This window comes from Athene noctua, chromosome 7, assembly GCF_965140245.1.
Source record: "Athene noctua chromosome 7, bAthNoc1.hap1.1, whole genome shotgun sequence".
Taxonomy (NCBI): Eukaryota; Metazoa; Chordata; class Aves; order Strigiformes; family Strigidae; genus Athene; species Athene noctua.
Genome location: NC_134043.1, coordinates 37,731,387 through 37,744,018, shown reverse-complemented (window position 1 = coordinate 37,744,018; position 12,632 = coordinate 37,731,387). Strand labels below are relative to the sequence as shown.

The window sequence follows — 12,632 nt, the reverse complement described above, 5'->3', positions numbered from 1 at the left end:
TGTTGTAGATCAGGTTGCTTCCAAAAGTAGGAGACCTGATTTCAAATCCCCAATTCAAGGATTCCGTGTATTTTATCTGAAGTTGTATTGCATATTCTGGAGCAGGGACTGAAACATTCTCCTCTAGCTGGCTGCCTTAATCTCAAATTTACTGCTGCATCTTTTCTCATAGAGAAGTGAAGAGTTTTTTGGCACAGTAGCACAACTCAATGCAGTCTTCAGTGCAACCTTCACTCCTCAGTGTTTCTTAATTCACTCAGTTTTCTACAAACCTTGCAAATTCTTAGCTAAACTCTTTAACAGCTGTTAGAGATGTCATTCTGGGGTATGTATTTTTCCTACATATTAATATAAGAATAATGCAGCATTCTGGATTCCAATCTGAAACTAAGTGCCTTCTAAGGAACTTCTGTTAGGGAAGGAGGGAGCAAGGCTCCAGATCCCCAGCAGAACATGAGCTCCATTGTGATTTGATTTGCTAAATCAAAGTTGCTCAGAATGCAGTTAGCACAGGTCTGTCTGCACACTTCTGTGCAGCACAGCTGTAAGACCAGTTTTCAGAAAGGCATACCTAGCTGACACTCTACTTCAGTCTAATAAGAAGTTGACATGCCACACAACAACCGCTGTGCTCAATATAACTGCAACAAGCAACATAACAGCTGGATTATACATAGGCCATTTACAAACTAAGTCCTCTGGGACATTTAGTTTTCCAATTCTTGTCTTCCTACACTCATTTTCTGCATTCAGATGCAACCTAACTCAGCCATCATGTAATACTGTAATGTGTTTATCATTGTTCTTCACTTTCTATAGAAGAACCTTTTCTTATAAACACTCAAAAAATACTATAGCTTCTCTGCTGTAAGAGAAGCTTCTTAGATAAACATGTATTTAAAGTTGGTTTTATTTTAAAAAAGCTTTAAGCATGCCAACCCGATTTCTGTAGATTAAGAAAAAATACATCATGGATTGTTGTGTCACATTAAAAGATAATTTGCTCTCACTATAGGCAATTCCCAAATGCTTTAAAGAATGTTGAAATACATATTTTTTTTTAGGAACCCCAGCTTGAGGACTTTCCTGCAGAGTGGCAAGACAAGTTGGGGGAGTTCCAAAGGATGCTTATCATTCGCTGCTTGAGACCTGACAAAGTACGTACAAAACTTTCACCTTATTCAAAAAGGTCTGTCCATCTTGGAAACCAAAAGTATTTGCAAGTGTGCATTGCAACTGTATTGTCTACAGCCATTCTACAACAGCCTATCATACAGGAAAATAGGAACTAATGATTTCAAAAAACCAGCAAGTTTGAAATTGTAATGAAAAAAACTTTTTAAGAAGGGTAGGCCTGTAGCTTTTAAGTTTTGGTGTACACACCAAAAGTCCCAGAGCTCTTCTTCCTTGAGACTGTCTTACAAACCTTATGACTTTCCTTTTTCAGTACACCTGCTCTTTTTGCTTCTGTAACCTTTTTGATGGATGTCATTATCTATAGTAGATTTTGTCTGATCTAGGAAGATAATTTAGTGGTAAGCAGGAGTGTAGATAACGTAGGTGCTTAAAGCTAGAGCTAGCTTAAAGCTCTCTGCTAATTGCAGAGACACAGATCCATCTTGTTCTATGGAAAGTGTTTTGATGCAGAAACTGTTCTGATTTGAATCTCTTTAGGTGTAAGTCTTGAATGCAGCACATATCACAATAGGCGTTCACAGTTGTGAATCTTTATTCCAAAAACGTCAACCTACTAAAACCAGAATATAAGTATTTGCTTAGACATTTCTCATACATTCACAGGTTAGTGGGACTACTGTTAGTCCACATCTAGACATAATGACAAAGCACATTGTTAAAGATAGGAGTTAGTATAAACAGTTATGACCTCTGTTCCAGAGAGCCTAAGAAAGGAGTTGTCTACACTTCCTCACACAGCTGTTTAGCTTTATATTAATACTCAGATAAGAATATGAATGTTTGTACCATATAAAGAAGAGAAACTTTTAGAGTCAGACTTTACCCTTCACTTCTCATGGATTTTTTTGACTGGCAGGATGAGCTTTTAGAATGTTGGGCAGATGGACCGTCATGGAGAGGCACTGGAGGCAGTGGTGTATACTGATGCTTGGAGACAAAGTTATCCACAAGACGCTGTCTAGTTGCAGTGACTTCTTCTTCAAAAGAGTTTATTATGCTTCTGCCAGTTTTGCACTTAAAGCAAAGCAAAATATTGACACTTTAAATTCAACAGTTTAACTGTATTTCAACTTTATTCAAAACTTAGATCCTCAAAACCCCACTGATCTGCCACTAATTCTAGCTTAGAAGTCTACTTTTGGCTGTGGCCAGCAATGAATCGTTCAGAACTGTTTAGCAGCTATTTCATATGCATACCCCCATTTGATTCAGAAGCTCCTCTACCAGCCTTGACAGCAGGGCTTATTTCATTGACTGTTTTTGGTTATATGTAGTATACATTGTCTTTTAAAGTAAATTGTGAACCTGCAGTTTAAATCACATCAGGGAGGGAGACTTGAGTCTGATTTTCTTCTGGGTGAAGAGGCATGATCTTGCTTCTCAGGATGTGTTGGAATCTGCCCTAGTGCATCACCCTCCAATACTGGTGACAGTATTCTTGGGGGCAAACTGTCCCCACTGGAAGCTGCTGCTTCAAGTTTTCTATATGTTGAGCTTAGAAATAAAGTAATATTATGGCAAAGACCCCTTTTGTACCTTGGAACACCACTCTAAATAATTCACTGTTCAGGTTAGATAACATCATCTTCTCACTCTTAGTCCACCTTTTAAGATAACAGACTGCTCCCACTGCAGCATGTGATCCTATTTTTATGTACCCGAGTCAGTTGTATAGGGAACTTAACCTTGATACTCACCAGGTATATTTTCAATATGGAAAATTATCAAGAAGGCAAAGATCTTATTTGTGCAAACTCACTAGGAAGTAAGATGCAGAACCTTTACTGTGCCTCATCAAGGAACTTGGTTCACTTGATTCTTACTACCCATAGGATTAGGGGTCATATAGTGAGGATCAGCTGATCTGGATCAACTAGTTGAAGCAGCTCAGTTTTGTGTGCTTTTGTGTATATCAAGACTATGGCATGCATGAAATCCCAGAAGTGGGGAAGAATAACTGGATAGCTGTAAAACATTTGAAATGGGCTTTCAAGTTTGAAAGCTTAAACTGCTTTACTTGTAAAACTGGACATCTGAAGCAGTGATCTGGTCAAACTTTGTTTTCTCACATGTGTTGTTCATTCCTCCTGAGAAAGAGAGAGCTGCTCATTGTAGAGCTTCCTGGATTGATTATTTATTTTTCTGTAATGAGTTGTTGGAAAAACCTTTCTGAAGGAAGGTTTTCCTTCAAATACTAGACAACAGACTACACTGAGAAGTGTTTAGGTGCAGATTTCTTAGTCAATAATGCATGTAAATCATTACTTCAGAATACTTCAGAATAAGTCACGTTCTAGCTTTACACAATCACTCCTTGCTGATGCCTGGAAGTCTCCATGGTGATGATGCATGGAAACTCCTGTTTAGATTCTAGCTTTGAATGTTATATTAGGATTATTTGGTTAACACTTACAAGGAAGGTTCTCACCCGTGTCATCTCCAGCATGTAGTACTCCTCCACTGTCAGGTCATCAAAGGGCTTTCTAAGGGATAAAAAGCCACAGCTGTGACGTTTGGTGTGTTCCTCCCTGCAACATAAACCCAAAATAAGAACAGATATTAAACCCATGAAAGTTAGATTACAAGAGATGAAGAAATCTTAACAGACAGGTCTCTTCAGTTTTTCTACTGTCTATCAGTAGAAAAAGTATCAGACAGAAAACATACAAAACAGATTTTAGTGGATCTCAGATAAAAGCTATTTGAACTACTTCAGGGTTACTGGCAGAGATAAAGTTTCAGTAGGCTTCAGTTTTGTGAGCTGTTACAGAGAAACTGGTAATTTTATAATGAGTAAGGGGATGTTGTCAAAGATGTTTAGTTCAAGAACATTGTTACATCTGTGCTTACCATGGGTCATCATTTGGTTCCCAGCCTTCCAGTTCTATCAAGCAAAAGAAACATTTTGCCACATCTGGTTCATTTGCACTTGGACAGTGGACAAAACCCGCCTTTGCCATCTGCAGGTGACAGTTTAGAAATTTAGAGCCTCATCCAACACACTGTGCATGTTCACATCAGCAAACTGTTTCTGAGAGCTTGCAAACAGTGCCTTTCCCCACAGTGTCTATCAGCACAGATCAGGCTGTAAAATAAATTTTTAGTGTGAGGATTGCAAGCAGATAAATAAACAACTAGTAAAGGAACAAGGAATAGGCTACAAGTAGTGAACAGATTTCTGCATAGCTTTGGTGTCTGCAGGCTACCAGAGTAGCTTTGTTCCCCCAGATAATGTCTAGTAGGTGCCATGCTGCACTGGCATTTCAGTAGCAGCACGTGAAATCTGCCATAGCCAGGGCTTTAAAGAATATTTTCAGAGAAAAAACATAGCATAAGACCATGGACATAAAAAACCTTTAAATATAAAAAGTGTGCAATGCCACATCTTTAACTTCTATGTTTTCCTGTCACTTTAGAGAACACTAAAAATTAAGTGAGTTTCAGTCATCAAACTTCACACCTCCTCAGCTCTTGCAGTATGACTCATCTGAGATTCAGCCTGAAGTTTCATGTGTATGCCCAAGTAGAAGTCGGGGGTATATATATTTTTTTAATGCTCAAGTCAAAGCCTGCAGGGACATAAACATTAAGTTTTCTAAAATTTAAATAATTTCAATTTCTGAATTTTAAGTAGTGATCATTCTGCTACTTAATCCTTCCTGCTTGATGCGTCCTTGTTTCTTCTAATGTAGGCTTCTTTTTTGTGAATGAAAATTTGCAATCAGAAAGACTACAAAATACTCTTAAATGACAAGAACAAAAAAAAATTAAAACAAAAGTAACTATATTCAGTTCTGTAGTTAGTCTAGTGAACTGGATATGCAGAAGCCAGCCATCCTACTACAGTATTTCTGAGCAGGGAACAGAGGAAAGTTGGAGTATTCAACTCTTCATCTTCTTCAGGCTTAGTGGAAGCTCACAACTCTTCTTGAACATAAATATACTTAACAATTCAGCCACAGTGTGTGTGTATATATATATATATATATATATATATAAAGGCATAGTCAAAATATCCACGTTCAGACTTACATTTTCTGGAGTGCACTTGCAGTTCTCCACAAAAGGCCAGTTTGTGAAAGTTTTTAAACGGCTCTCATATTCATACATATTCTTAAAATCACCCAAGAGCTCAGAAGCTGAAGCAAGCTCTTTCAAGAGCATCTCCATCGTTAAAGCTTGCAATTAGGATAGCCTAGAACCTCCCTCCTGCTCTCAAATTTAAGGCATTGCACTAATTGGTTACACATTGCACCTGTAAAGCAGGGTAAGTTTGGAAGTAAGTAAAAACAGAAGTGATTTTATGAGCAGGACAATCAAGAGGAATGAAGCTACTGGAACTTTTTTCTTCCCGTGTCACATTCTGTGTACTCAGCACACTATATATTTATTAACTGAAAGTACCTATGCTAATGCAGTAGGAAAATCACAAGTTCTATAATTCAGATGTCAAAAATGCAAGTTAAAAACTCTAGCTACAAAGACAGCAATTTTACTTTTTTTTTTTTTAAATATTACTCCGATTGTGACCAAAGTGATTGAATTAACACTGCTATCTTGAAACCTTTAGTGTTTCTTGAGTTTTGTGTTAAATATTAAATCTTAGTATCACATTTGCAAACACTGTTGCATTTCTTTAAAGGGGAGGTGGTTATTGTAAAATATTCTAGAATGTCTCCAGAGATAGAACGAATGGTGATATTTAAAAGAATCATATCTGTAAGGGTTTACAGGATGAAAGCATTAAGCTGTCATTTTATAAATTGTCTCTCATTTTGGTGCAGAGCCCAGTTAACTTCAGTAGGAAGTTTAAACACCATTGTGTACAAGACTGTGGTACACAGCAGTTTTCTAAGACAAGATCTTAACACCTTTGAAAGGTGTTGCATTATGAGACTGCAGAGTTGAAAACCTCTCCATAGTATAGATGAAGTGCAGAAAAATTTCCAGCTTCCTCTACCAGCCCATTAGTCTGTCCAGATGTGGTGACAGAAATAAGAGTAAGGAACATTTGCATAGGAATTCTGTTTTCAACCTTCTTAGAGCACCTTTTTTGCCTTGATTTACAATCATTTATTCCTCTGGGACTGTACTTGTATCTAATTTTATATGCAGGAGTACTGTCCTTGAAAGTTATATTAAAATGTTTAGAGTAATGCGTGTTAATGCTTACACAAAGCCAGGACACTTAAATTCTAGTTTTCCTTTTTTTTGTTTTTTTTTTTAGATAATACCAATGGTGCAGGAATTTATCATTCACAACCTAGGCCGTCCATTTATTGAGCCACCTCCATTTGATTTGTCAAAAGCATTTTCTGATAGTCATTCTTGTACACCACTGATATTCATACTTTCTCCTGGTGCCGACCCCATGGCAGCCCTTGTTAAGTTTGCTGATGATCAGGTATTGTATTATCTACAGACGTTTTTAATACAGTATATGTTTGTGTGTGTGCACATGCACCTATAGTTGTATGAAACAAGGAACTTCATTTAAGTAAAAGTTGAAATGCCACAAAGCACTAATATAAGTAAGCAGCTTGGTTTTAGGAATGAATAATTTGCCTATTATTTATAAGAAATTGTATCTTAAATATTTTGGCATATTTAAATATAATGTGATGTCATGATCTATTAGTGTGTAATCTCAAATGGAAAATGGAAAAAAGGAACAAAACCATAATATTATAAATGTTCATTGTGAGGCATGTTATCTGAAAAAGTGGGTTTTTTTTTCTAATAAATTACATATTACTTCATTAAAAAACACTGTAGTAATATAGGACCTTAGGGTCTTGGGTGGCATTTAAACCTTAGACTTCAAATACGGATTTTTTTTTTGGCTTCGACTGTCAATATTACAGGATTTAAAACAAAAAATCCCCAACAGCCTTTATCAGTTCTTATGTAGAAGAGTATCGTTATAATACTAGAAAGTTGTTGGTTTCTGGTAAGATGTATTTCTTGCATTTCCTGACTATTATTCTGTTAGAATTCCGTGCTGTTGTAAATTGACAGACATACTTCAAGTCTCCAACCACCAAGCTGCAAATGTATCCTGCATTTTATAGTAGGTTGTCTACGTCCTTAAAAGCGTACTGTTTTTGGGAGTATTTTGAAACTGTCAGAATTTTACAGTTCTGGATTAAATGGATGTGTAGTTGGAAGATAGATAAGAGGTTTTAGTCAGCTGGAATGACATAAAAAAAAAAAGATTTAAACTATATTTTATACTGGACATTGAATATTTCAAGAATACATACAGATGTGAACTCTCATACTAGAAGGTTCAGTGTATTTATGCAATATTATTCTTAACATAATATGCTTTCTATATGCAGGGATATGGTGATACAAAGCTTAGTTCTCTGTCACTTGGTCAAGGCCAAGGCCCAATAGCCATGAAAATGATAGAGAAGGCAGTAAAGGAAGGAACATGGATAGTTTTGCAAAATTGCCATCTAGCAAGTTCATGGATGCCAATACTGGAAAGAGTCTGTGAGGTAAATTAAGTATTATCATCTTCTTATAAATAATTTTGAAGGCATGTCTGATCCATACAGGCAACTGAAAAGCCAGTTTAGCATACTTTATGATGATTTCCATCATATAAGGGTAATCATCATATATTGATTCTGTCTTTTTTCCTTCTGCCTGCTGGAATAGAAAGTGCTCACAAACACGGGTCGGGCCCATTCCGTGAACAGTAAATTCCAGCCGCTACAACACTCTTTAGGCCAAAAGCTATCATCCTATATCTCTTACAGCAGAAAACCAGTATGTTAAGGAATTTTGGTCTTGAACAGCTGTAGCTTTTTTCAAAGAGGTACTGGTGTATATTTATTTCTTTTTCTCCCCCCTTAATAAGCTTAACACATTTCTGTTGTATCCATATTATCATTATTATAGCCCTTCCCAGAACAGCTGTATGATGTTCATTGCAGTAAATGGACAAAGTATATATTCCATTGCTCTTGTGGTATAGAGCCTGCACTTGCTTTTGTTCATATATTCCACAAGCATTCACAGAGAAGACCAATTTTAGTTCAAAATACTGAAGTCTTGAATAAAAAATACACCAGCTGTGGAAGTTGTAATTTGTAACTGTGAATTTCACTATAATTACATAAAAGCATCTGAGAAATTAAGCTTTGAACTGGTGTATTTTCCCAGTTAAAAAAAAATTTGTTTTAATAAAAACACTTGAGGTATGTATTAATCTACTGTGTATTCCAATTACCTGTTTTTATACGTGTTTATTATAGGAGCTAAACCCTGATACAACACATCCAGATTTCCGAATTTGGCTCACCAGTTACCCATCTGCCACATTCCCGGTGTCTGTACTTCAGAATGGAGTGAAGATGACTAATGAAGCACCAAAAGGTTTACGGGCCAATATAATTCGTTCGTACCTGATGGATCCAATATCTGATCCTGACTTTTTCAACAGCTGCAAAAAACCTGTTAGTACTGTTGTATTGTAACTTTGAAATCAGTTACAGCAGACGCTGATGACTCTGTATGTGTGCTCTGGGGGGAAAAAAAATACCTTTTCCCAAATTAAATGGTTGTCTTCCACTGCAATGAATCTGGTTTTGATTACTGGTAGTAGTAAGGTAAATTTAATTTTTATTGTTTCTCTCCTACTTCTTCAACTGAAATTTTGTGGTATGGCATTAATAATACATCTCTTTAGTTTCAAAAAATGTAAGACTTGGAAAAATCTTAGCCACTCTTTTCATAAACTGGATGTCTGTTTGCAAGCATATTTTACATTATTTTTCTATAATTAATGTAATTCTTCTAAATTAGGTCATATACTTTGCCAAATGGTCTCAAATGAAAAACAAAACAAAAGTTCCTACCTGAAGTTTTTCTTTAACGGCCTGAAATCTATCTTGATTGTGAGGAAAAAAAAAAAAAATATTGGGCGAACAATGTTTTATAATAGTGGTGTAAAAAAAAAAATGCATATCTACATGGTCCTATACTCCTAGTTGTATGTGTCATGTATATTAATTACATACACATATATAGATTTAAAAATGAAATTGCTTTGAGGATTCACACTGATTTAAGGGAATATTTATAACTGATGCTTATGATGGTTTGATGACTTCCCGATGAAGGCCTTTGTATATCAAGAAAATGTTTGTTACCAGAGCAGGAGCTGGGTTTTGAGTGACTCAGACCACTGCTGTGCAGTATGTGAGAAAAAATGAAACAGTTTAAACCAGTCATGAATTATTAATGGTGTTGCATTTGGTTTTAAGGCCGAGTTCAAGACATTGCTGTATGGGCTCTGCTTCTTCCACGCGCTGGTGCAAGAAAGGCGGAATTTTGGGCCATTGGGTTGGAACATTCCATACGAATTCAATGAGACTGACCTACGCATCAGCGTGCAGCAGCTGCACATCTTCCTCGACCAGTACGAGGTACAGAACTGCTCACAGTGCTCACTGGTCCTTGCTTGCATTTTCTAGGACTGTTTGTGCATTTACTGATGCAGGCTGAGTGCTGCCACAGAAACAGTTTGGAAACCAAGGTCCACTTGCAATAGAATCATAGAATCCCAGGTTGGAAGGGATCATCTGGTCAACTTGTCTAGACCGTGCTTTTGCCAAGAAAAGGTGGCCCAGTACCACGTCCAGCAGAAATTTGAAACTGTCCAATGCTGGGGAATCCAGACTTGGGGAGATTATTCCACTGGTGCTAACCAACCACATTAAGTGGTTTAGTGTAGCATGATCAGTATATAATTAGTATGGGGAACTTTCAAATTACAGTTTAGTTCTGCCATGCAAAAGAGAGCAGTGTTTGTTCCATAGAGTTAGTTGCCTTAGTCACTGGAATCCTATCCTGTCTTTAGTCAGGGACTGTGGATTCAGCTCTTGGCAATGTTACTGCAAGCTATAAAATATCGTACTAAAACCCTTAATTGCTAACTGTGATTTACTCAATGATAGGGATAATACTAGACCCTGGACTGTTGCAGATTAACAACCATGATCTTTTTGTGTAAATTTGATGACGTTTTCTTCCCTGTTTGCAGAGCTAGGCATTGTTTCATAGAAGCCTCTCTGGAATTTGCTAGCAATACATGATACTTCTTTATGTTCCAGCTTCCTAAGCAACCCGCTATAGCCAGAATCTGCTAAAAGTTATGGTTGGGATCAGGCAGGGGGTGTTATTTTCCAAACCACTGTCAGCCTAGAGTGTTTTTGGTTACCGATGTGGTTAACAGGTAAATTGTGATTCAGCATGAGGAAGCAACTTCATGAAGGTGTGTGTTTCTTTTCCTGTGGGAGAGTTGAAGAGAGGGGCCTGAGGAGGATGCCCTCCCCTTACATGACCAAAGCTTAAGAGCAAATGTAGTGCATAGCAGGGAGGGAAGCATTCTTTTTCCTGCAAGATAAGGACTTGTACATAGTAAACAGATTTCTTGGTACTTTTTTGAACTGGTTTGCTTTAGCCCAGTTCTCAGCATATCACCCACTCTTGCCCTGACTTGCTGTAAATAATTTATCTCTTCTCACTCATAAGTTATTCCTTTTATGCACCTAAGAGGATTCTAGCTTTTACCAACCTCAACTTTAAGCATGTCTGATTTTATTTTCTAAAAAAAAATAAAAATAAAAATTTATGAGCACAGCTATGGCCCTGTGACAGCATACATTTATTTTAGAAGTATGTATAGCCAAACAAAAGAGATAATTTTTGAGGTTTTTCCATAAACTTGCACTCAGGGAGTTCCAGCTGCATTACTATGGAAATTTTTGGTGCTATTATTCTTCAAACAAAGCAATGCTGGGTGACTTGATGGATGATTATTAGAGTATCTGAGGATCAGGAGAGCAATGGTACAAGCATGAACTAGCAGAAATAAATAACAGCTTTTAAACTTTCCAGTGAGAATTCTGGCTGACTTCCAAACAAATTACAGTGATGCCCATATGGCTGTCCAGAGGAGCGCTAGGCTGCAGTTCAGATCATTGTCTCGCCTTTTTTCAGGAGGTGCCATATGATGCTCTTCGTTATATGACTGGAGAATGTAATTATGGTGGAAGAGTCACTGATGACTGGGATCGGCGTACGCTCCGTAGTGTTCTAAACACGTTCTTTTCCTCGGAAATCATTACAAATGTAGATTACAAATTTGATACAAGTGGCCTCTATTTTGCTCCTGCTGAAGGAGATGTAAGTATCGCAGAACAACAGAATTACCAACATCTTATTTTTTAAAAAAATAGATCCATCTTTATTGGCGGATACATGCCTCAGTGCTTACTGCTGTCACTGCTTGCTTTGTGGCTTGATCTCACATTGTATTAGGACTTGTTTCAGTGACTTCTAAGAAATGGAAGTGACGTAAAAAACCCACTAGCAACTAAATTGACTTTGCTGTGTGTGAGTCAGCAGCACACTTAGGGGACAATAAGGGAGAAACAGTCTGCTGAAGGTAAAAGCATTATAAAGTAGGCATAGGAGAATTAGTTGATCATTATCTGCTGGAGGTAGAAAGGACACAGTAATCAGTTTAATTTATCACACAGGAGAGTTACATTACACATCAGCAAAATACCTTCAGAAACTGGGCAAGCAGTGGGCCCAGAAAGGGGCTGCAGTCCTTTGCACTAGGTAATTTATTTTGTAACAGAATTTCCCACAGCTGTCAGAAATTTTGTCAGGAATTATTTAAGCAAAGCCAATCCTGATTTCAGGGTAAGAGGATAGACCAAAGCAATTTGTGAGGCACAGTCAGCCCCTGCATTTCCTTTTATATCTTAGTTTACACACTGTATTAATTACACTAGGAAAGTTTGTGTAGTGGTTTTGAGACACAGCTTGCAGCCTGTCATGTCAGGGGCTGTTTGGCTATTTCTGCATCTTAAGTCTAGAGTACTTCTTTTTATTCCTTTTGTCAGTACCAAAGCTATATTGAATATACAAAGACACTTCCACTGAATCCCTCCCCAGAGATATTTGGAATGAACGCAAATGCTGATATTACCAAGGATCAGTCAGAAACACAGCTGTTATTTGATAACATACTTCTTACACAGGTATGTAAAGAGTAGAAACCACACACCATCTTACCGTAACTTTCTACTCGTCTCCATTAATATGGTTTTTTTTTTCCAGTTTTTACTGTACCTTATTGTGTTGTATTGTTCCACTTAAGAATCTTTTAAGGTTTTTTTGGTTTTGTATTTTTCCTGTCTTCCTAAGGACTTTGTACATTGAGTTTGCCTATCTTCTACTCCCTCCAGCTTTTAACAATTTTCAACTTCTTGGACAGTTTCAGTTAAGTCTGTAAGCCAGGTACAACCTAGGGGTGCTATAGTTCCTGTAAGCTTCATGAGGAAAATACAGAGAGCAAGAGGGACCTGAAGGGACAGCGAGACAGAGCTCAGCATTGCTCTGCGCTGTTT

At 37.3% G+C, this 12,632-nt stretch overlaps 2 protein-coding genes across 2 annotated transcripts in view; one reads left to right on the top strand and one right to left on the bottom strand.

Moving 5' to 3' along the window:
• Window positions 1-12,632, top strand: part of DNAH7 (dynein axonemal heavy chain 7) — a 116,454-nt gene that overhangs the window by 97,909 nt on the left and 5,913 nt on the right. The window contains exons 52-58 of the mRNA XM_074910712.1: window positions 1,065-1,157; window positions 6,425-6,601; window positions 7,539-7,700; window positions 8,463-8,663; window positions 9,474-9,635; window positions 11,212-11,397; window positions 12,126-12,263. Of these exons, the coding sequence (XP_074766813.1) occupies window positions 1,065-1,157; window positions 6,425-6,601; window positions 7,539-7,700; window positions 8,463-8,663; window positions 9,474-9,635; window positions 11,212-11,397; window positions 12,126-12,263 (1,119 nt within the window). The remainder of the gene's footprint in view (window positions 1-1,064; window positions 1,158-6,424; window positions 6,602-7,538; window positions 7,701-8,462; window positions 8,664-9,473; window positions 9,636-11,211; window positions 11,398-12,125; window positions 12,264-12,632) is intronic.
• On the bottom strand, window positions 2,017-5,367 carry LOC141962604 (baculoviral IAP repeat-containing protein 5.1-like). The gene is made up of 4 exons (XM_074910940.1): window positions 5,230-5,367; window positions 4,048-4,157; window positions 3,611-3,725; window positions 2,017-2,211 (listed from the first exon to the last, which is right to left on the bottom strand). Exons 1-4 carry the CDS (start codon window positions 5,365-5,367, stop codon window positions 2,017-2,019), a joined length of 558 nt encoding a protein of 185 aa, XP_074767041.1.

Coding starts and splice junctions, on each gene's coding strand:
- LOC141962604 (XM_074910940.1), bottom strand. CDS start 5,367: ATGGAGATGCTCTTGAAAGAGCTTGCTTCAGCTTCTGAGCTCTTGGGT. Junction 4,158..5,229: donor GCAAGTGCACTCCAGAAAAT/GTAAGTCTGAAC, acceptor TGTCACCTGCAG/ATGGCAAAGGCGGGTTTTGT. Junction 3,726..4,047: donor GAACCAAATGATGACCCATG/GTAAGCACAGAT, acceptor TTTATGTTGCAG/GGAGGAACACACCAAACGTC.